This window comes from Xiphophorus hellerii, chromosome 20 (genome assembly GCF_003331165.1).
Source record: "Xiphophorus hellerii strain 12219 chromosome 20, Xiphophorus_hellerii-4.1, whole genome shotgun sequence".
NCBI lineage: Eukaryota > Metazoa > Chordata > Actinopteri > Cyprinodontiformes > Poeciliidae > Xiphophorus > Xiphophorus hellerii.
In genome coordinates, this window is record NC_045691.1 from 33,684,730 (window position 1) to 33,708,479 (window position 23,750).

The 23,750-nt window shown below is 38.5% G+C and overlaps 1 protein-coding gene across 1 annotated transcript in view; it reads left to right on the forward strand.

Annotated features, from left to right (window-relative positions):
• cntn3b (contactin 3b) overlaps window positions 1-23,750 on the forward strand; it is a 102,264-nt gene that overhangs the window by 11,313 nt on the left and 67,201 nt on the right. The window contains exons 2-3 of the mRNA XM_032549459.1: window positions 383-517; window positions 6,786-6,921. Coding sequence (XP_032405350.1) covers window positions 463-517; window positions 6,786-6,921 — 191 coding nt within the window. The 5' untranslated portion in view covers window positions 383-462. The remainder of the gene's footprint in view (window positions 1-382; window positions 518-6,785; window positions 6,922-23,750) is intronic.

Here is a 23,750-nt window from a genome sequence, read left to right on the forward strand (position 1 = left end):
TTTTTTGAGGTCAATCATTTCCTTTTTCCCTCGCTGCTCTTTAAAGCTGAAAGAATCTGCTTGTTAGGCGGCGCGGGAAGCAGCCGCAGCAAAAGAAAATGCAGCTATTTAGCAGCTGCTGCTTCTTCCGCACCACCCGGAAAAAACTGCACTGCCGGCTTGTATATCATCACACTTTATCCGTTCGCGTCTCCTGTTTCTCCACTCGTCTCCTCAACACTTTCTCAAGATTCTCATTCCCCCTCAATCGGTGAAACTCAAAAATAATAAGAAGCAATTATGTAACTTAGTAGCGCTGTAATCATGTTTTTTTTATGTATGCTTGTCGTATTTAGATCAAAATGTCACATTTTAATCACACCTGTAATTACTTTCTCTTCAGATTAAATTCTTTTATTCAGCGGAGAGCATTCCATTCAGAAGCAATTGGATGAGAGACTCATTAGCCCTCGGCAACTAAAGATGATGTTACCATGGAAACAAATTGTTCTGCTATCAATCACCGGATGCCTTGCAGGTAAGACATCTTAGCACATATTGTATTTCAGTCTCAGTACACCACAGCTTGCTGTCATGGTTGATGTCACCAGAACATTTCCTCTAAAAATGTGTCTGGGGTATATTCATTACACACGATTACTTTTTTGCCGCTTTTGCGTTTTCTCTGTGGTGTAACAGAAAAACGCCACACTGCTGGGTAAAAATATTGGCCCCCAGAATTTTTTTGTCATGTTTCAGTGTGTCATATCATCAGTACCTTTTTAACTTAAGATAAAAATAGAGTACATATGTTAAGGACTTATGCACTCTGTTTGTCAGTGAGAAATGCAAATAAATCTTAAAAAATCTGGACAATTGCAGTTATTGTATACAACAGAATGTTAGGGCCATGCAAAAAAAATGTTTTCAGTTCAAAAATAAAATCATAATATTACAAGGCTAAAGTCATAATCATGTAAGAATAAACATGCTCTTTCCACTACACTCTAAATGAAAGTCTCTTTTGTAGCAAGGACGGTTCTTATAACATATTCTTTAAAGACGAGACGACAGAATCAGAACAAATTCTAATAACCTGAGAAGCTGCATAGAGCATAAAGGTTATACTGATTAAACTGAAGGGATTACATGGATGTACGGTCTTCCAGCATGATGTCCTTCACCATTCCCCTGGTGTCCTGCTGCACATTCAGAGTCCACTGCCCAGACACCTGGGACTCCTGTTCCCGTTCCTGTTTATGGTCTGTCCAGATCATTATCGGGATCCATGCAATGAATCCAGCCTCGCGTTTTAGCCCAATCTACTTTCCAGCGCGAATCATTCTGCCCTTGCACAGCCACCTGGGATTCGAGGAGGAGAGGCACAGACACTCAACCAGAATGTCAACCCTTGTTCAAATGACATTGTAGCTCCCAGTGAATGTTATTCAAATTGGCTCATGGGTAATTCACGCTCTTCGCCCAAGGGAGAGACAGATGCAAGTGGTCTCTCCTTCTCCCCTGTGGACGAGCGTTTTTAGCAGGGCCTCGCTCTCTGTCTGTGGGTGCTGGTTCTTACTAAGTGTTATGACTGTAAAACGGTAGCACCTGTAATGCTGCTCTTATCAACAATCTGTAATGGCTTACTGAAGTGTTCAAGGTTCTTAAAGGGGCAGTGTTATGTATTTTGTAGGCACATACTGCCATTTTACCTTCAGTTGTTATAAAAATGTTATATACAGTACAGACCAAAAGTTTGGACACAACTGTGTGTCCAAACTTTTGGTCTGTATTGAGTACAGACCAAAAGTTTGGACACACTTTCTCATTGAATTCAATGAGAAGGTGTGTCCAAACTTTTGGTCTGTACTGTATATCAAATATGGCTTGAACAAATTGACTTCATATTTTAATGTTTTGAAATTGGGCCTCTGTCTCTTTAAAGTCTCCTGCTCTTTCTGAAATTCAGCCTTCAGGAAGTCATCACAACATGGCTCCTCTATGAACCTTTAACAACGTTTTACCAGCGTTGCTCTGAGACGCAGCTCAGCAGATTCACAGTTCAACCAGGTGTTTGCTAACTGATGCTGGCTAGTCTGGAGGAGCTGAATGAATCTTTCCACCCAGGCGATTTGCACAGCTGAATGGTTTCCATGGTGATTAAATAATGTATGAAAGAATCCAGATATATTTTATATAATATTGCCCCTTTAGATATCTTTGTATTATTCCATCCACAAACATAACATAGGAATGACTTGTGGTCTACAAAGACAGAAGAGAAATCCTACAACCCCTAAAATTTGTAGCACTCCATTTCTGTCTATATTTCATAAAGAAGGAAGTTGCACTCAATGTCTTCCTCTGAGGTTTTCATGCTGTTTCCTTCAGTGGTTCTTGGAGCAGCACCATGACAGGCAAAGAGGGGAACAGTTTTTCCAAAGGGTGTGGTGGCTTTGAAAGTGCAGAGTGAAAGTGAAAATGGAACAAATGTTCCCATTCAACTGAATGAAAACACTTTAAGTTCAAACCCAAATGGGAAACTATGGCAAAAGTTTTTCAATGAACTTTGATGCAATCTGACTGAACTTCAACTCTTCTGCAAAGAACAATGTATGTAGATGTGAAGACACTAATTGGTCCTAATATTCCTTCAAGTGGAACACAAATGCAGATTCAACTTTCCATATTTTACTTTGTGAAAACATGATCAAAATTACTTATTGTTTTCTTCCCACTCCATAACTGCGCACTGCTTTGTGTAGGCTTGTCACGTGAAAATGCAAAACAGTGTGTGATTGTAATGTAACCATTGTACAGTTATGGTTAACCATAAGGCTATCTTCAAATCTGTATTAGAAAATTAAAAAAAATCATATGAATAATGTGTGTTTTCTACGTATGTACAAAAATTTCAGCACTAATACAGAAGTACAGTGCTAAGAGGGCTAACCATGTTGCTGTGCTGCGAATTAGAAACCAGAAAATAAGCGTAGACATTTTACTGATTATCAGTTCAGAGGTTCACCTCTACCTAACATATTCAAATAGTTTGCTACACTGCAGCACTTACAATTGACATTAGCAGTGATCTTAAATTTTTTTTTACCGTTCATCATTCTCAACACAGGCCATCTTTTATGTTCTGCAAACATGTTATAGGCATTTCTTGTCAGAGAGGGAAAAAGAAATATTGGCTTTACCCACCACCCGCCCCAAAAATTACACCACCCACCAATTTGTGCTTGCCAGACTCTGCAGGAAAACTTGTGGGAGTATAATTAGAAAGACTAAATAAAAAAACATTTGTTGTTGGAAGCACTGCCTGAAGAAGAAAAATATTTTCTATAAAAAAATATACACATGAAAGTAAAAATTACATTTACAAAACTGTTTTTATTAATTCTATAACTTCATGGGGTAATATGTAATGTGTAGAAGGCACAGTATTACGTAAGGTTGACTTTTTTAGCTCTAGATCATGCTATAATGTTATTCCCTCACCAAAAACGTACCTGGAGTGTTGCCTTGATTCATTCATGCATGTTTGAGAAATCCTTTAATCTCAATGGCAACCATTCAGCTATGCAAAACGCCTGGATGGCCCTAGCTCCACCTTCAAGGATGAAACTCCTCCTGCAGCTTCCAAGCTTCCGCCTCATAGAGCTTAACTCCCCCACTCAGCTCCTTCAGACTAGCCAACAGCAATTAGCAAAAACCTGGTAAAACTGAGCATCTGCTGAGCTCATTATAGGAACTACTTCTTAGAGCAATGCTGATAAAAACATTTTTAAAGGATTAGTAGAGGAGCCATGTTGTGATGTCATCCTGAAGGTGGTTTTTCAGAAAGAGCAGGAGTTTTTAAAGAGACAGAGGCCCAATTTTAAGGTCACAAAGTCAAATTTCTTTTAAGTCACATTTGATATATGTAGCAGTTTTTAACAACTGAAGGTGACAGTTATTCAATTGTGCTTCCAAAGGGCACTATGTGCCTGGAAAACACATGATACTACATCTTTAAGAAAATGTATAGAAGTAATATTAAAAAATGTTTCTAAGTACTAGAACTTTCCTAAATACGCATTCTTTCCTTGCTTGTTTGTTTCTCTGTATCTGTTTTTTTTTTTTTTCGTTCCAAAGCAGCCCCTCTTCTCTCCCCTTAGCAGCAGTCTGGGCTCATTGTCCTGTCTGACTTCTCAACCTGTTTTGATTTGGTGACACATTTTTACCATGTGCAGAAATGGCTAGCCACATGCCTCAATCTGCTAGCAGTAGGATATTAATTAGACCTTCTCTGGCCGTCTGTTGGCTCCGCGTTGATTTAGTACCAGATTGTTTTTCACATCCCTTCGCTTTAGGCTGCCTGCAGATGAGTGCCTCTCCTTATGGCCCTTTATTAGCTGGTACGCGTGTAGCATGACATGGAAATTTGTAAAATAGATCTTTCTGCTTCATACTTTGACTTACTGCCAATAAATGTTCACTAAATAGTATGAAATTTGTGAAAAATGTATGCGAGCATTAGGAGTTGCCTCTTGTTGAGCGCCTTCAACTGCTTTTGTTGTTAGATTGTCTTGAACTGATAATTAATGATAAACACCTCTATTATATTATGCCAATCAGTCGGCTGATTGGCATAATCAGCAATCTCACAGAAGCCAGCTCTGCGAGACTCATTAGACTCATCTCTTAGACACCTCAGCTAAGTAAACATTACAGATAACATAATAAGGCATAAGTGACATGTACTGTTAGAGGTTCTGCAGGTGTCTGTCAGAAGAGGAAGATGACTTACACTGCAGAAAATATCAAATCTTACCAAGTAATTTTGGTCTAGTTTCTATAGCAAATATCATGATACACTTGAAATAAAACCAAACTAGCATACAAGTAACTTTTCAGCAAGATATAGGAGCTTGTATTAAGTAAAAAAAACTAGTTTCACTGACAGATTATTTTACTTATAACGTGGGAAAAAATGTCTTGTTATAAGTAAAATATTCTGCCAGTGGAACTAGTACATTTTCATCAATATAAGAAATGATTTATTAAAAACAAGCTGCTATCTCTCGCTGAAAAGTTATTTGTAAGTTTGCTTAATTTTCAAGTGAACTAAAACATTTGCGCTGCAAACTAGAGCAAAAACACTTGGTAAGATTTAGTGTTTTTGCAGTGTAGGCCCAAAACTGTTAAGCTGTTAAGCTTTTTCCCTCTACGAAGTGTCGATGTAGCAGTTGCGCAAGCATTTATCTGTCAAACAAAACAGTGAGTTTTACCTGATATGTTTTTGTATTAACCATTTACAACTTAATTGCAAGAAGCTAATGCTAAGTAATGTAGCAGAAATGACAGAAATTCACTTCAAATCAATTCAAGAATACTTTATTTGTCCTGAAGGGGAAATAAATGTTGTAACTCAAATTAGAAAGATTTCTTAAAAGAGCTGTTGTAGATGCTGATGGCTGTGAGCAGGATCTCCTGTAGCAGTCTGTATTACAGCAGATCTGAAGTTTGCTCTGACTGAAGACTCTCTCTTCTCATGTAGAAGATACTCATGGTTGTGCATAATGTTTTTCATTTTAGGATGAATTATTTTTTGCAAGAGAAAGCAAAGAATGAATTTAAAAAGGAAAAAAATATGACTCTTTTCAGTGTATTTTGCAAAGCTGCAATGGAAACCTTATTTTGCATTACATGAGTCACATGATTAACAACCAAACATTAGTACTTGCAAAGAAAACTGAAGACGATGACAGGGAGTAGTTGGAGAATGATGTTTTTAATGACTAAACGCATAAACAAACTTATTCACATGTGATTTTTATTGCATTTCTTGTTTAATGGAAACAACACAATTGCAAAATGTCGTTTTTTCTTCCAGTCAGATGAGCCATGCTTACTGACTCACTGCCTAAAGGGTTAGGGTTAGGGTTAGGGTATAACCGACTCACTGCCTAAAGACGTGGATTAGAAAGATTGTTTCTGAGACTCAAGTCTCACTGAAGTCTTTGTTCAGGTCAACTCTGAACTTTTTGTTGCTGTGACTTTAATTATATTCAAATCTCTATTACTGTCTTTGCAGATTTTATGACAGTCGAATGTAAAATCAGCAGGTTGTTATTGCAGGTTAACTACATATTATAAATTGTGGAAGCAATATCGAACTTTGAAATATGTTATTGAAAATGCTGATGAAAAATCTGTTGCAATCTAAGTGGATCTTTCAAACAAGAAATACTTCCTCGTTCTATTTTCAAGAGGTAGCGGCATTTAAAAACCTTAGTATTTAAGGTATGAAAATCTAGAAAACTACTGCATTAAACAACATTTGCAACGTGTAGAGCCTTTTAAATAATTTCCAAACCTGCATTTTTACTGAATTATATCCAAATCCAGGCATTCCTTCTGACTGTCGAACTTAACAGCTTCACTCTTCACTCAGTGAGTGCATGTTTGCATTAGCTTTTAATGCCTGGTAATAGTGAGAGGGATTTACTGAGCTTGCTGCAAGATAAACAAGCGTTGTATACAAGCAAGAACGCAGCCGGAGGACGGCTTCCTGCTGGATTCTCTGCACATCTTTGCAAAGAGCAACACTTTTTTTAGAAAAAGAGAAAGAGACAGAGAGAGAGAGACGTACTGTATGGAGCACTCTGAAAAAGAATCCCAGATTGAATGATTTTGTTTTTCTGAAAGATTAACTTCTTTGTTCTGACATTGTGTGTTCTTCTAGCACTTTCTCCTTAAGGGTCAAAGAGACAGATTTTCTGGCTTGTACAGGTAAAAGACTTTTCTTTTCTCTGCAGCCTGTACAGAGGATGTCATATTTCAAGGGCCAAGATGGAGGACGGAGCCTGGTGACCTCATTTTGCCGATCAACACCCCGGACCACCAGGCGACTATTGCCTGTGAGGCGGAAGGGAGCCCCCGGCCTCAGTACAGGTACGCCACCACCGCTGCTAACTCTCCACCGCTGTGGCTAACTCTGCACTGCTGCATCATGCAGAGGGGATCTCAGTTTCCATTTTAATTGCTTCGATGCCGCTGGTTGCTTCTCTCTGTCTCCACTGGAAAATCAAAGACGGCACTGGAAGTTACTTGTTAATGACTTCTTCAGAAAAAAAATATTTTCTGCTACAGAGAGAGAGAGAGAGAGATAAAGGATGAAGCTCGACAGGCTTCAAAGAAAGAATGGCTTAATTGACCGTCCATCTCTAATTGAAAAAAAAGAAAGCTTATCTATTTGGGGCTTGTGATGTGATTGTCAGAGTCAACTGTGGTTGATGAATATACCCACAACTAAAGATGATCGAGGTTAACTTTGATTACGAAAAAAATTTAAACAGCCACTTGCATTGAAGATTTATAAATTGTCGCAGGGCTTGAGAAATCATTAGATGAGAACAGGAAATCCCTGTGACTCATTTGCACCACAGATCCTTTGATATGACTCTGGCTCTCCTCTGGCAGTGCATCGTGAATGAAAATGGCAGCTGTCTGTGGGCTTTTTTTTTGCGGTGGATTGTGTTTCAGAGCTTGGTCAGCAGCATGTAGATGCGCAGCAAGCAGAGAAGAGAGCAGTAACCTTGTGAGTGACATTCGGTTAAATGCTTACATTTCCTATAATGCGCTGGAGCTGAAAACATGGTTGAGGCGCTGTGGCGGGGGGGCAGAGGTGGGAGTGGGAGAGTATCATTATACCTGTTGTGCAACCTGAGCCTTCCCGGCGGTAAACGAGAAACTGTCACTTGCTTTATTTCACCCACAGCTTAATGGCCACAAGTTCACTTGTGTTGTTGCAGAGCTGTTTTTCTTTTGATGTTTTAATGAGATCATTCAAAATTGTCAAATTGAGGTTCTGCTTAAAGTTTATAAGCAGTTTCTTATAGCTCATTTGGAAGCTTAATGTTCAGAGTTCAATAAGTCTTAAAGGCATTAAAGGTGAAAATAGTCCAAAAACCTTCAAATGTAATTTATGTTCCCTTCCAGTTGTTGGCACTGCTAACTAGTTAGCTTTGCTAACCCCAAAAGCACCAATCATAAACATAAAGGCTAATGCTAGTGTTATGCTATCATGGTATTTAGCAGAAGCTAATGCTAAAACACTGAATTCATTAATGTTGATACCAACCATGAGTCAAAAGGAGAAAGTGAGGAACCTCTGAAAACAATCCACATATGTGAATTCTTTTAATATATTTATTGAATTAACGGCCCTGGATAATTGTTCATAAGTGAACAAATCACTAATCGCTCAATAAGGTTTCTTGAAAGAAAATAGAGAACAGGAAGAGAGGAAACAGAGTTGATGCATAAACAGTCTCCATCCACTTTAAAATAACAACATTAATTTAAATGTTGAACAACTTGAAGAAATCTTAATAACATAAACTTAAACATAAATGTTGAACTTTATTCACCTGAAGGTTGAATAAACACCTAAGTAAAATTAATGTTTTAGAAGTTAAGACTAATTTAAGAAAATCTGTATACACTAAACATTTTCGGAGTTAGCAAAAGAGCTAAATGCTAATTGACAATTTAGTTTAGCAATTATCACATTAGCAGACTACCAGTCCAGCAGATTAGCAGACATGTGCCCATCACTCCTTTCCACGGAGTTAGCAACTGTTCCTAAAAATTAAGAAAAGGAGATACTTTTAGAAAGATAGATAGAAATATTTAAAGCAACTAAAGCAGGATGAACAGTTCAGGTTCCAACTCAGTCAGCCCAAGCTTCTTTTTTTAAAGAAATTTTCTGGATCTCTGAGTGTCTTGTTCAACACAGCCCAGTCTCTTGGCAGGCCAAGCTTTTGGAAGAGGAGTCAGAACAGGATTTGGGTCTAACTATGGCAATGAGTTGACAGCGGGGAGGGGTGGGTATCAACAATCATCTTAGTGTCAATATTGGAAATTTTCAATTTATCAATAAATCTGTATATCAACTATTTGGGAAATCGAAAACACACTCATATTTTGAGAAACTTGCTTATTATTTTAGGAAAGCTGTTGTAATCCAATTCAAAATTCATTTCAAAGACTCTTTACTCACAGAGGGAAGCTAAATGTTGTAACTGATAACATTTTCTTCAAAGAGCTGTAGATTTAACAGTCTTTATGAAGGAAGGTTTGAAGAAAACTCCTCCTGAAGACATGGCTGTATGTATAAAGGTCCATTGAAGAGGATGTTCAGGGTTGTTTGTAATTTTCTTGATTTTATGAAGAATCCTTCTTTGCACAATAATCTCCAGATGTTCCACAGTCATCCCCCAAACAGAACTAGTCTTAACCTTTTGAATGACTGAACAAGTCTTAATCAACATCAGCCTTTAAGTCTAAGCTTTCCTCTCTTACTAGGTGCTTTACATCTTGTTGGGCCTATCGATAAGAACTAGAGAGAATGTAACATGTCTTAACAACCAAAACAAGTGCTCTTAATTTGAAAAAATGACAGTGTCTTTGTTTATAATTAGGATAGCCTTAGCAGAAAGTGAGGACAAGTTTGAAGGTGACTCAAATGTATTGTCTTCTGAAAGGCCTCAAAGTCATTTAATACTGTTGAGTTGAAAGCTATACACATGGTCTCTGGCATGAAGCAGCGTCCAACATGAACAGATTGCTAGGAGTAGTTAGCAGCTGTGACTGTCCCTGTCTACCAAAACAAACATCTTTTCACTGAATAGCTCACCTGTCAGATCTACGGCTCGTTACACTTCAGTCCCAGTCCTTAGTCTAAAGACAAGTCTGACGTCTTTGTTTTTGCAACCTCAGTTTTATTTAGAGTAAAATTCTGTCTAATTTTATTTGGCCTGTGAAACTGAGCTCAGTTTTTAAAAGAATGTTGTTTAATCAGTTAGATCATGATTTTATACCCAGAGGGCCAGATCTAACTAGCTAGCTAGCTAGTCAATGCTAGCTCTCTACACCCGACTCTGAAACCACCACTGCGTTTGCATTTGGTTGTCTTTGGTTGTCATTAGTCTAAACCCGACTAATGTATAAACATTAGTCGGGTTTAGAGAGTGAAAATAGTGTTTGCATAGCGTAATCCTTTCTGAAGTTTTCCCCAGGCTAGACTTTAGCTTTAACCTGTTGGACCAAGTAATCTGGATGTATTCTACATGAAAATAGCAAGAAAGATATCAACTGCAAAAAGATAAAAGAGTTTCCCTTTAAAAATTCAGAACCATCCCAGGATGATCTGTGGCCTCTACCAGAAAGCAGAGCTCTGACGAAAAAACAGATTATTGCTGTTAGAGTGGATTATCACATGAAAGCTGTGCCAATCAATATTTCATATGAACAATAGATCAAATGACATCATGTAATAAGAAACGGATTGCTTGCCGTGACATACCCAAAGAGATTTACTGGTGGCTTGCAGATCCCATTAGTTTCCTCAGAGTGAATTGGTGTTTTCCATGTCATTGTTTTAGTTTATGTTCAGTCTCCACCTTTGTCAACCTTGCATCAAGCAACAGACTGCAACTCAATTCACATGACAGCAACAAATATCAGCAGCCCTCATAAATAACCCCTGATTTGCTCACTCACCACCAGCTGTGTAGAGGCAAGCAACAAGCTAGCGTTTAGCAGCTAGTGTGCCAGCTGTGTTTGTCTGCAGTAGATGGAGAGCAAAACAAAGAGGGTTGACATAGGAACATGCTTGTCAGGTCACAGAAAAATGGCTCCCAATGAGTGTATAACTCAGTGTGTTTGGGTGTAAATTACAGAAAACTGGAGAACTTGTGATTTTAAAGCTCTTGTCCGTCACCGATATTCCATTTTTTTGTACTCGGCTTTGGTTTGTGGAGCTGCAGAAAAAACAACATAACTCAGATTGTCAGTCTTCTTCTAGGTCAGCAGCTCCGACGCTTAGAGTCACTGCCCTCAATTATGAATATGAATAGAATGTGAGACCAGGTTTAAAAAGGACGAATTGATGTTAGAGTCAGCAAGCTCTTGTCACGTCAGATTGACATTTCTGGTAATGCTTTTAAAGACACTAGATTTTCTTTGCCTGTGTTTTAACTTTAAGGAATGAGTCTCTCTTTTTTTGTCCTTATTTTGGTTGCATCACTTTTTTTGACACTGATTGTCCTTGATGTGCTTCCCCTCAGGCAAGGAGAGGACTTCTTTTCTCTTCATCTTTTTTTTGCTCAAATGCAAAAATAGAAAGCACCAAACTTCCTGCAGTTTATTTTACTGATGATTAAATTAAAAGTTCAAAATGTTCCAAACAGGCTGAAAGAAATGCCCTGAGGAAGTGGACAAATTATGACTAGTAATAGAGTGGAAAGACTATTGAAATGAAAGCAAAAAGGATCAGCAGCTTCAAAAGCAGAACAACGAGATTCCACAACAGCTTCATCCCTCATCCCATAAGACTACTAAACTGCTATTAGTTTAATATTTTATTATACAGTATATATTACATTAATACTTTATTTATTTATTTATTGTTGGAGCCTTGCAACAAAATTTCTTTTGCTGCAAAAGAAAGAACAAGCGATCTACGAGCTAATTTAAAAGTACAATTGAATGACAATAAACTTTGTCTACAAAAAAAGTAGAGAATAGACTGTACATGTAAATGTCAATTAATGTTGATATTAACAACCGTTTCCCTACATTTTATTATTGTTATGTTTCTTACAAGTATTGCTTAGCAATTACAATATATTTTGAACATTAAATGACAGAAAATATGGGGTATATAGGGGCCAAAATTATTTAAACATGGATTTACAAAATGGAGAACTTGATATGCATTATTTTAAGCTATACTGAAATATATTTGAACTTTAATAAATGATAGTGGCAACATTCTTGCTAGCCAGTGTAATACCTGAACCCCTTTCAGCTTGTGCTGGTTTTTACATTTCATTGCCATTATGTCAAAGCTTTTTGTGGAAAAATCTAAATGGAATTATGTCAAGCAAAGAAAAGTACTTTATATGCTAACTTAAGCCAATGAGTGTAACATTTTCCATTAGCTGGGAGACATTGCTCAGATACCTTTTTATATTAAGGAGTTAATCTAAATTATGGTTAAAACTATGAAGTAGAAATTTTATTTGTCAGCAAATTCTGCCAAGTTTCACCTGAATAACAATAAGAAAATATTACAATATATATAATATAATAATATACTGTAACTCTGATTCAGTTTATTTAGCCAGTTCTAAAGTCAAGAGCTAATTTGTTTGTGAAGGTAACTCAGCTGGTTGGGGTTTAGACAGCTGTATTTACAAAAGCTGTAAACAGTTAGCTTACAAACCGACCCGTACCTCCTCCCTCCTGATGTGTTGATCAAATTACTGACTTTGCCTGAATTCACACCACATGATTTATATCACTGTCATAAATGGCTTTTCCTCTTACACTGGATCAGAATGAAAAACGTATGAAAGACGAGACGCTAACCAGTTTTTTCTATACGTGCGGCATTATCTCCATGGTTACTAATGGTTACACGTGTACCATCTCCATAAAGCAATATTTGCTGTCTTTCTAATCAGACTTACTAATACAGAATATGGACGTTAATCTTCTTGCCTTGTAAAAAGTGTTTTCTGCAAATCTGTGATTACACCGAGGGCACAGAGTTTCAAAATAAAATGACAAGTTTGGTGTCTGTCCTTGTCAGTCTGTCTGTGCAGCCGACCACACAGCTTCCTATGGCCATTTCTAAAGTGAAATCAACTAAACAGAAGTGATTTTAGGCTACTAGATGTCTGTGTTTTGACAGACTTTAAAGGAGCACATACAGTACAGACCAAAAGTTTGGACACACCTTCTAATTCAATGGGTTTTCTTTATTTTCATGACTATTTATAAGGCAAGAAATCCCACTTATTAACCTGACAGGGCACACCTATGAAGTGAAAACCATTTCAGGTGACTACCTCTTGAAGCTCATCAAGAAAATGCAGAGTGTGTGCAAAGCAGTAATCACAGCAAAAGGTTGCTACTTTGAAGAAACTAGAATATAAGGGGTATTTTCAGTTGTTTTACACTTTTTTGTTTAGTGCATATTTCCACATGTGTTATTCATAGTTTTGATGCCTTCAGTGTGAATCTACAATGTCAATAGTCATGAAAATAAAGGAAACTCATTGAATTAAAAGGTGTGTCCAAACTTTTGGTCTGTACTGTAGGTTATTTTGATGTCCGTCATGGCGGAGTGGGCAGAGTTCTGGAGAGTGTGATGTCACGTGCAAAGGGTCGATGAAATCTGTTTTAGTACAAATTCACTTTTAGCATACCTTCTGTTTTCCTATATTTTTTATTGCAGCATAACTTCAGTTTTAGCAAAAATGAGGTTTTAGCATAATTCGGTTTCAGGATAATGTCTATTTCAACACAAATTTGAAATACTTTGAAAACTTTGAAACTTCCGTTTTAACACAAAATTTGCTTTAGCAAAACTTTCATTTTAGCATAATGTCAGTTTTAGCATAAATTCTATTTCAGCATAACTTCTGTTGCAGCTTGAAATCTTGTTTGACCTTTGTTCACCTTTCTGGATCTCTGTAAGTTAGTTGACCAGAATTCATTTTTACCATGAAAGATTTTTATAAATTCATCGCAGAGAATAATAAAGTCTCTATTTAGATACATTTCTAAAATCTGTCAATCTCACAGTACAATTAACTGTAAATAACACAATAAAAAAATAAATCTTCTGATTCGTCTATAAACTGTGGAACAAAACAATCCTTTTTGTCAATCTTTAATCTTTGTGTTTCAAAACAGCATCATAATCTGTTAGATGTGTCTCCCAGTTTATGTCATGGTGGAGTTAATAGTCTTAGCCCACATGCAGAACACTACAGGAGATCATAGAATCAGTTAAAGATGTTTATTATAACAAGGGGGGATAATGTGGAATAGAGGGGAGGAACACCTCAGGATGGATCCACGGAACAGTCGGCTCATTGTGAGGCAGGCGGCCAATCCAGGGAAGGGGTTCGACTGAGGAGTCGGGGCTTACGTAGGCTGACAGTCCGTGTTCCAGGAAGCAGAGGCTGCAGCCGTAGCGGATCTGCACGGAGGTGGGTAGACGTGGGGGGGAGGACGGACAGGTAAGAGAGGGAGCACCAGGAGACCGAAGAGCGAAGACCACCAGCGGGGAAGGAGTCCAGGACCATCAGCGATCGACGGAGGAAGTGAGAGTGGACTCGGGCAACCAGCGGGTAAGACCCGCGGCGTCGCGAGGAGGAGGTTTCCAGAAGTCACCAGTGGAGATCGTCTGTGGAGGATCTTGAGCGTCACAGGAAGATAAACCTTGAAGGCAGGAAAGACAGCGAACAAATTACTCAGGACGATCTACGAGGAAGGCTCAGAGAAGGAAAATTCTCTAGGAGGCTCAGAGGTACCGTAACTGGCTAACACTCAAGCGAAGAGGTACTGGCGGTCATCTCCTCTTGTACTCCCAGTAGGATGAGGTAATTGGGTTCAGGTGAGCTGAGCCGCAACAGGCTCTCCCAGGTAAAACAAAGAGTCTTGATGCCTCCTGGTGGACACACCTAGATGCAACAAGGAAACCCCAAAACACCCCGATCCCTGACAGTTTAAGCCTGGCTATTACCACTGAGGGTATAAATATTTAAAATTCATTCTTTTATTTCAAAAAAGGCTTGTGTAATTTCCTGAAGTGGAGAAAGAGTTCTGGAGGAACCATTTGAGTCGGACTAAACACGGCATAAGTTGGGCCACTATTTCAGCAGCAGATGAATCCACATTGAAATATTTACGGAAGGGTGCAGCATGTTAAATCAATACAAAATAAAATATAGTCCACATTATAATACCTTTCAAAATTACCCACAACCCTTCAGACTTCTTCATATTTTTCATGTTACAGCTACGAAGTATTTTAGTGGGGTTTTATGTAAAAGACCCACACAAAGTAGTGTGGAAATGGAAGAAAAATGTGTTTTTATTCTTGTTTGTTTTAGTTTCCTTCAAATCAAAACAAATTGGAAAAGTGTGGCATGCCTTTGTTTCCCTCCAAGTCTACACCTGCAAATCTTATGGCTTTGGGAGTTTTTTTTATGTTTTTTAACCACATCTAGACACTGAAAACATTACCTATTTTTCTACAAAACACCTCAATAACAGTCAGATTGACCTGAGAGCATCTGTAAAGAGCCCTTTTCAAGTCTTATTGCCAATTTTCTTTTGGTTTGGACTTTGAATAGGCCATTCAATCACAAGAGTTATAGCTCCGGCTGTATGTTTAGGGTTGTTGAACTGCTAGAAGGAGAACTGTTTGTCTCCTGAATTTTTTCAGTCCAAACTGCACTGAAAAAATCTAAAGTCTTACTAAGTCTTCCTGGTGTAGGTTCTGGTGCAAACATCTTAGTGCACTTGAAATGAGGCAAACCTAACTTACAAGCAACTTTTCAGCAAGATATAGGGTAATGTTTTAATTTGATAATTCCTTAATATTGATGAAGAAGTACTAGTTAATAGTGAAATAATCACCCAGTGGAACTAGTATATATATATATATTTTTTTTTATCAATATTGAGAAATTAAGGACTGTAAATAAGCTCCTATTTCTTTGTGGAAGGTCTCTTGTAATTCATGTGTACTAAGATATTTGGACTAGTACAAAAATACTGTGTAGGATTTTGTGTTTTTATAGTATACAATATTTCCTATTCCAACATTGGCTTTCTTCTTGCCACTCATCCTCACAACAGATGGTCCCACCTGAGCTCTGGCTCTTGGCAGCTTCTCCAGAGTACCATAGGTTTCTTATCTGCATCTCTGTCAGGTTAGATTGTCTGTCTAAGCTGACTGCATTTTACAGATTTTCATTTGTAGGCAAATTTGAAAATCACATACATTTCCTTTTGAGTCATAATTGTGCACTATTGCCCCTGACTTATCAAACTTATCAAGGTTTGTGGTTGTAAGGTGAAAAAAATGTAAAACGTTTAAAGGAACAATATTATGTAAAATAAATTTTTTTGAGCTTTACCTCATGTTACATTATTCCCTCATCAACAACATATTTGGAGTGTTGTCTTTATTCTTTCATGCATGTTGAAGAAATTCTTTAATCTCCATGGCAACCATTCAGCTGTGCAAAACGCCGCCTTTGAAGACACAGTTACTCCTGCAGCTTCCAATCTTTCACCTCACAGAGCAGCCCTCCCCCACAACTCTCCCACTCAGCTCCTTCAGACTAGCCAGCAGCAATTAGCAACCACCTGGTGGACCTACGCATCATGCTGAGCTCTTGATAGGAGCTACCAGTGAAACGCTGGTAAAAAGGTTGTTAAAGGGTTAATAGAGGAGCCATGTTGTGATGACTTCCTGAAGACGGAGTTTCAAAAAGAGCAGAAGCTTCTTAAAGAGACAGAGGCCCAATTTCAATACATTATATCACATTGTGAAACTTCTTCTAAGCCATATTGGATATACAGTATATAGCATTTTCAAAACAACTACTGAAGGTAGCATAGTTACTTGATTGTGCTATAAAATGACACTTTGTTCCTGGAAAACATATAGCACCGCCCCTTTGAAAGTTGTGAATACTTTTCCAAGTTACTGTATTAAACCCTCTTTATTATTATTATTATTATTATTTTTAAAAATCCATCTTAAAAAGACTGGAGAAGCCAGGAAAGCCTAATTCTCAGGATGAGGATGATGGAGACTGAAATTGAATGCTTTCTCCCTTAACGACAAAATTATATGACGCTGATGCAGAAATGTCCCATAGCAGGCCGATGAACAAGAGCAAAACCCAGCACAGTTTATTTAAATGTTTCGGCACAGACATGATAAAGCGGCCCTAATCACGGTTCTTTTGACTCGCTTGTTGGCTCCGTTCCACTGAACTTGTTTCGTTCTCCCTCCCCACTCCTCATTCCTCTCCCACTCAGTGACGGTGCAAACGCGCTAACGGGGGAAAACCCTGACAGTTCTTCATTTGACAAATAGTCCGCTGCAGCGGCGGAGCACACCGCGGGGCTCCGAGCGCTGCTTTATGAATACACCTGTCACTGTGTTTACTATGAATCTGCTGTAACACAGGATCAAGGGCAAGGCGGTGATTGGAAAGTGGGAATAAAAAAAGTGCTCTTCCTGGTGTCTGCCGTAGTGTAGTCAGGTTTCATATGACTCTACCATAGTTTAAACTTTAAAGGTTTCTACCGAGGAATGCAAACAGAAGCAGGAAAGACGTAATTTCAAATACGTTCGTGTGTTTGCTGGTGATTTCATTTTAGCACACAACCAGATAACATCTCCAAAGCAGTTTTCAAATGGAATTGATTTTTAGATTCTGGATGGTAAATTGCCTCTTTACCCAACAAGAAAATCTGTAGGCTTGTAAAGATGTACTGTTGAAACCACAGAGGTGCTGATTCAACTATATTCTGCATTTAGGAATTTGTGAGAAGCAGATATTCGCTCTCACTCACTCTCTTGGCATTTACTAGGCATCCATCTTTTCTCCTATGTTTTAATTTCAGTAAAAGCATTCTTTTTCTGGAACAAAAACTATGTAATTACAGTTGGTAGGTAATATCCTGGCTGCTGTGTTCACTTGTGATGTACATCTGCCAATATTTCACTAATTCCACAGGATTTATGAGATGATGCGCATTCCCAAACACACACCCACGGCGATAAAGAGTGGGTTTGGGAGTTTTCATTGTTACACTTGGCTCGAAAGCAAAATGAACATCAATTTATGTGAACTCTGCAGCGATAACCTACTAAACATAATTGTAGAGAGCGCCCTGGCCAGCAATTGAATTTCCATTAACAGCTCTAAAGCTCTGTGTGATTGTGCATGTCTGCGTGTGTAGGCGTGTGTGTGCAGGGGTGTGTATGTGTGTGGTTACTGTCTCTGCGGGCATCTGGCTTGGAGAAAACCCAGGTGATCCACTGCTACTGCTGCAGTACAATTCCTGCTCTATCTGATGAGGAGAACTCATGCAAAATTGATGGGAGCCTCAAGGTCACCAGGAGTTCATTCCCAGACCAGCCCATACAGGGCACTTCAGCTGGACTGCATTTACTCTATAGTAAGGCTGCATGATTAATTACTTGAGCAAATTAGTTTTAACATTAGCTCCAAACAATTGAAAAAATAACCAAATACATTACGCTTACTGTGACTGAAGACTTGAAGGTTAAAACTCCTAACTAGCTTTAAGACTCCTTGCTAGCAGGTGGACATAAATGCACATAAATGCAGCAAGTGAGATATATTTGGAAGAGAGGAAACATTGTTTTCTTACATTTATATGTTTAAATATTGTAAAATTGACAAAATGTAATTCCGATGTCACACTTTTTTGCCTTTCAGTTCAATTTTGTCACCAAGAACATACTGCTCCTGTCCGTTTCTCTGCCCACATTCTCATCACCAGTTAAGCCAGGTTGTCATGGAATTTTTGGGGATATTTTGAAACTTGAAACTTATTATGTATATTTGTATGATTCTTCACAAAATTCCTACAAAGATTATTAAATGGCTAAAAACTCATGGATGGTGTGGTGGTCTCTCTGTGAGCTGGATCCATATGCTTAGGGTGTGACATACACTGAAGCAGAATGGGGGTCCTGAGGTGGGCTCTGCTGCTGTGTTTACAAAATTTTCAATTGCTACTAAGAGACCCAAACTGGGCCTTTAAAACTTCCCCAACACTATAACACCAACACTCCTAACCTGATTTGTTTATAAAAGACAGAATGGACTCCTGTTTTCTTGTCCTTCAGTCAAATTTAAACCCTACCATCATAATGTCATGGCTAAAATCCAAACCCATGAGACCAGGCAACATTACTCCAATCTTTGGTCGTACAATTTTATTCATCTCGTGCAAAATTGTAGCCTGAGTGTTCAGTTCTCTGACAGATGTGGCACCTAGTGGTCTTCTGCAGCTGTACCACATTTTCTATAAGGTTTGGCATACTTTGTTTTAAAGTTGTTGCCTTTCTTTCATCTTGAGCCAATCTGCTCATTCTCCCCTAAGCTATAACATTAGCCTCATAGCTTTGTCCCCTTATCTGCTCTAGGATACTTTCATTCTCTGTTAACCCAAAAGATACTTATGTGTGTTACTTAAACACACATTGTTACTTTAGTCCTCATTTTGTTCATTAGCGTGAACTTCAGTAAGTCATCTTCACCACGTTTAGATGCCTGGCTGCATTTAGTGAATGCCATGGGATTGGTTCATTTGCTATGTGTGTCAACAGGCAATTCAGTCTATGTCCAATGAACTTTCAGGTGAGTTGATAGAAATCATAATTAGATACTGTTTCTACATAAAAGTAATTGGTTTTATTATAAGACAGAAAATCTAGACTCCAAACTATGGAACTGAATCGTTTTACTATTAAAACTGACCATTTAATGTTGATTTACTTGATCTACTTAATTTCCATGTGTGAAAGTGAAAAATTGATTAAACATCAAGGTCCACATTTATCCACTACAATAAGGCCATCATTATTTACTAGGCACATTAAGGGTGACCGGGTTTGACCAAAGGGCTGTAAACTGCATTTTCTGGTACCAATCTGGAATTAAAACAAATGGAGAGAGACGGATTAGATGTCTGTAAAATGCAGCTTGTGAGAACATACAAAAGCAGAAAGTAAAATGAGTTCCCACAGAATCAACTGGCAAGATTAGCTAAGACACACAGTGTGCTAAATGCAGTTGGAAGTGAGAGAGAACATATATCTTAAGTTGTTTCAGTAGTGTCATTGGAGAGGGCACCTTTCATTTTACAGAGGGCTGTTTGCCACGTCAGATGTGTTGCTGAAAAGGCACAGTCTCTTCTACTGATCATCCTTAGTCAGGAAACTGCTGGAGTAGCTAAAGTAGCTTTTAGTTAGACCTGTTTCAGACCTGGCACTTAGAATCTAGTCGGGCCATCTGGTTTTTCTTAGACAGCTCCAGATACAGGCGTAAATCGTCCCAGATTGTCTCAGTCTTTACTCAGTCTACCTTCAATGGTGTCTCAGACCATTGCAACAAGTTAAACCATCTGGACGAAACCTGCTGTTTTTATGTTGCAGTGTTCATGTTTATATTGGCATATTGAATAATGTATCTTTTATCCATTATACATACTACGTGTTTATTGGGAGTCAGTCACTTTTGCTGATCTCAAGGTTGTGTGTTTTTCTACTGAAATTGATGATCACCTGATCATCTGGGGATGAAAGTTCTCTTATGTCAGCAACCATATCCAAAAACTCAATGGCAATCTGGGTAGAGATCAAATTACATATCCAACTGCATGAGAATAGAAAGTAGCTCATCTTTGTTTGACATCTGAAAGCAACACAAATACTCTACATGTTAACAGGGGCACTACCAACCTCATGTTACACCCAGTTTACCTTGTTTAAATCCTGGTCAAATAATTCTAGTTGAATAATAATAAAACACAAACTTTTTAGTGCTTTTCAAGACATCCCCCTGAAGAATAAACTTTTTTTGTTTGTTCCAACTTCTGGTTGTGTCATATGTCATGCACTACAGTCCTCCTAACAGAGAAGGTGTGAGAAGGAGCTGTAAATGTAACAGTTTCCTACATAGAGATTATAAAATAAAAGATATGGCATGTGGGTTGCAAAAACACAGAAACTAAAGGAAAAGGAGGCTGCTAGGCTCCTATGAGAGAAATTCATTTATCCATTTGGCCTGATTGTTGGGGTTAAACACTCTTTCCCCAGATCCACCCAGAAGGAGTTGATAACAGTTTCCATCAGTGTCCTGCAGTGATCCTTTTCAGGCTGACTGATCAGCATTGACCCCTGGTGCAGAAGACTGTTAAGCAGAGCCTGTGCAGGAACCGTCTCCAAACAGGGCAAAGCATTACCTGGGCAGAGCAAAGCCTCATCCAGCAGAACAGTTAGGGGAGGCTGTGGAAAAAATCCCACCAAAGACTCTCTTTGCTGCAGCTCAGTGCTACAATCCAAGATGCCTGTGGCCAAGGATTAGCGATGCCTGGTGTGGAGGTGTAAAGATGCACGTCTCCCTTTGTGTGGCAAATGTATCGAGCAGAGATTGTCTTCACATTTCTGTCTCCCACTGGAATGAATCGACCCGCTGCTGAAATCTTAAAGAAGAGTGTCAGTTGGATAAAATAAACCATTATCAGTTTGTTCTGAATATAGCTTCCAAAGAAGGAAAAGCAGAGAAGTGGAAGATAGCAATACATCTACATATAGATATCTCTGTTTTTAATTGATCAAAATAAAATCAAATAAGCTTATCTATGTTAACAAATACTGGATACTTAAAGCATCATTTGGATGTGGAAACTCTTGTCTTAAAAGTTGGAAGACAATGTGACAAAAATATCTAACAGCAAAGAACCAGTGTTGGTTACTAACTAAAAAGTTAGCTAACCTTGAACTCATAAACATTTCTTCCACTAACACACTGTACCAAGGTAGAATTTAGTGAAAGCTAATCAACCAAGTTGATAGCCACATTTGATCATTGACATGTGTGACAGCAGAATATATTGGATTGTTACTGAAATTGTTACTGCCCACCTACATGTACAACTACAGAATCGCTACACTAACAGTCTTCATTCACTTCAACATATAAGCATGAATACACATCCAGCTACAGACATTCACCAAAACTTCAACACAAATGGCAAACCTCATACAACTGAAAAGTTTACAAAAAGTAAAGTAACACTTTAAAACTTATCTGCAAATTTTAATTTAAGGGCAGCTAAGCGTTTTCAAAGTTAGCAAAAATGCTAAAGCCCTAAACGCAAAATTAGCTCTGCTCTTAGCGGTTTAGTGGAAGTGCTTCCACCACTGCTTAGATGTAACAGCAATCACTCAGATTCTTATTTCAAATGTGTGCTGTGTTTGCTACGTGGCTCGTAAACTGCCAGATCCTACAGAGTTCCCATGAGCCTCTGGGATGCTTATTTGATTGTTGCTATGGTTGCCCCAGCCTGTTATTTCAGGTGGACACATGTCTTGTGAAAATTGACTGCAGGTTTTCTGCTTAGCTGTACTCTTTCCATTGTTTTGGGATGGGTTTGGTTACCATTATGCATTTGTTTGTGTAGATCAATCACATTAAATATGTTGATGTTTGTGGTTGTAACATGACAATATACAAAAAGCCTTGAATATTTGTGCCAAAGCCTGGAACTGACCCAACACCACATGAAAGGGAGGCATGTCCAATAAGTCTCAGCAGTTTGCTTTAAAGACTACTGTCAGGTTTGACACCTATTAAAGACAAGTTGAACAACACAGAAAAGACAAGAGAGTTAGATTCTTTTGTACTCGCGAGGAGAACGGACAGAGATGTGTTTACAGTTACAAATCTCCAACCGCCCTGAAACACATTTGTCCGCTCCTCTCTTTTTATTACTTTCAGAGTCCCTATCACAGAGAGCACTGCAACTCTAAAGGGGTGGGGACAAAGCATTTTAGTTGCAGTGCTAAATGACAATCACTAACTAAACACATGTTATCTTGCATTAAAACACAGAGTAAAAACAGAACAGGTCGTATATCTTCAAGGCGACGATTCGTCAGCTATCTAACAGCTCAAAGGAAGAAGAAGTCCTGGTGAGCAATGAACCCCGTGAGGACGGTTATCACTGCTTCTCTTCAGGGAGGCCCTCTTGTGAAGACGGAGATAAAGTAGATCAAAACATACAGAAACAGTCTTTATGTTTAGAGAAAAGAAAACAATCATGGAACATCAAATATGAAACACTATTGTTATAAAGGAAACAACAAATATATGATAATATATACATTTCACCTAACAACTACATAAAACCTTTACAGAGTGTTTATAACGAGCCGTGAAGCCATCCAAAAACAAGCTACAGAAAAAAAGTCACATTAAATTGTAGAGAACATTTTAAAAACCTAGCAAGAAATCATCTAACACGTTGCCTGTAAAACAGATTGATGCAGTGTGATGGTCTGGGCTTAGCCTGGCCTCCTGTGACACTGCTGAGATACAAGTGGTCATTGGCAATTTGGCAGATGACAGCGGTGTATAGATGAATTACGGAGAGTCCCAGAGGCCTGCTTCTGTTTTAAGGGAGGGCTCCTCACCGCAACAAGCTCATGAGGGAAGATTTTACTCTCTCTGGTGGGATTCTTTTTACTAATTGGCATTTAGTAAATACTGATAAAAGGGAACCGATAAACAACTGAACTGAAATGAAATGGATTCCAAAACGTGTCGGATGGGCGGCGTTCTTATTGTAGCAGCTAACTTTCTTCATGGTGTGTGATCTGCCCAGGCTGTCTGCTTTCATCTCCCATTAAATTCAATCACGCTGGGCTGCTCCAAAGCTAACTAGCTATGCATCCTCTATTTTTTTCCTCCTGCTCATATAATGAATAATCCCTTCTATTGCACTAACAGAGGGTGCAGTTCTTGGTGCAGAGGGGGAAACCCAGGGTCGTCACAGACAAAAAAGGACGAGCGTTCTGTTGTAAATGTTGATGTTTTCACATGTATTCTTGGAAAGCTGATAATTATGAGAAGCAGGGAGCTGTTTGAAAGTAACACTGTGACAAAATCAGTCAAATTAAATCACTGTCAGAGACTGTTAGATGAATAATGCAAGCCACAAGATGAAAGACAGCTTTGTCTTTTGTAGTTTGTTATGCAGGAAACCGGGCGGATTGGAAGGCAATGAAGAACTGGCTTTAAGTCTGCATGATGCATCATTCTAACTGCCTGATAGTTTGCCTGGGAGGCTAAAAATGA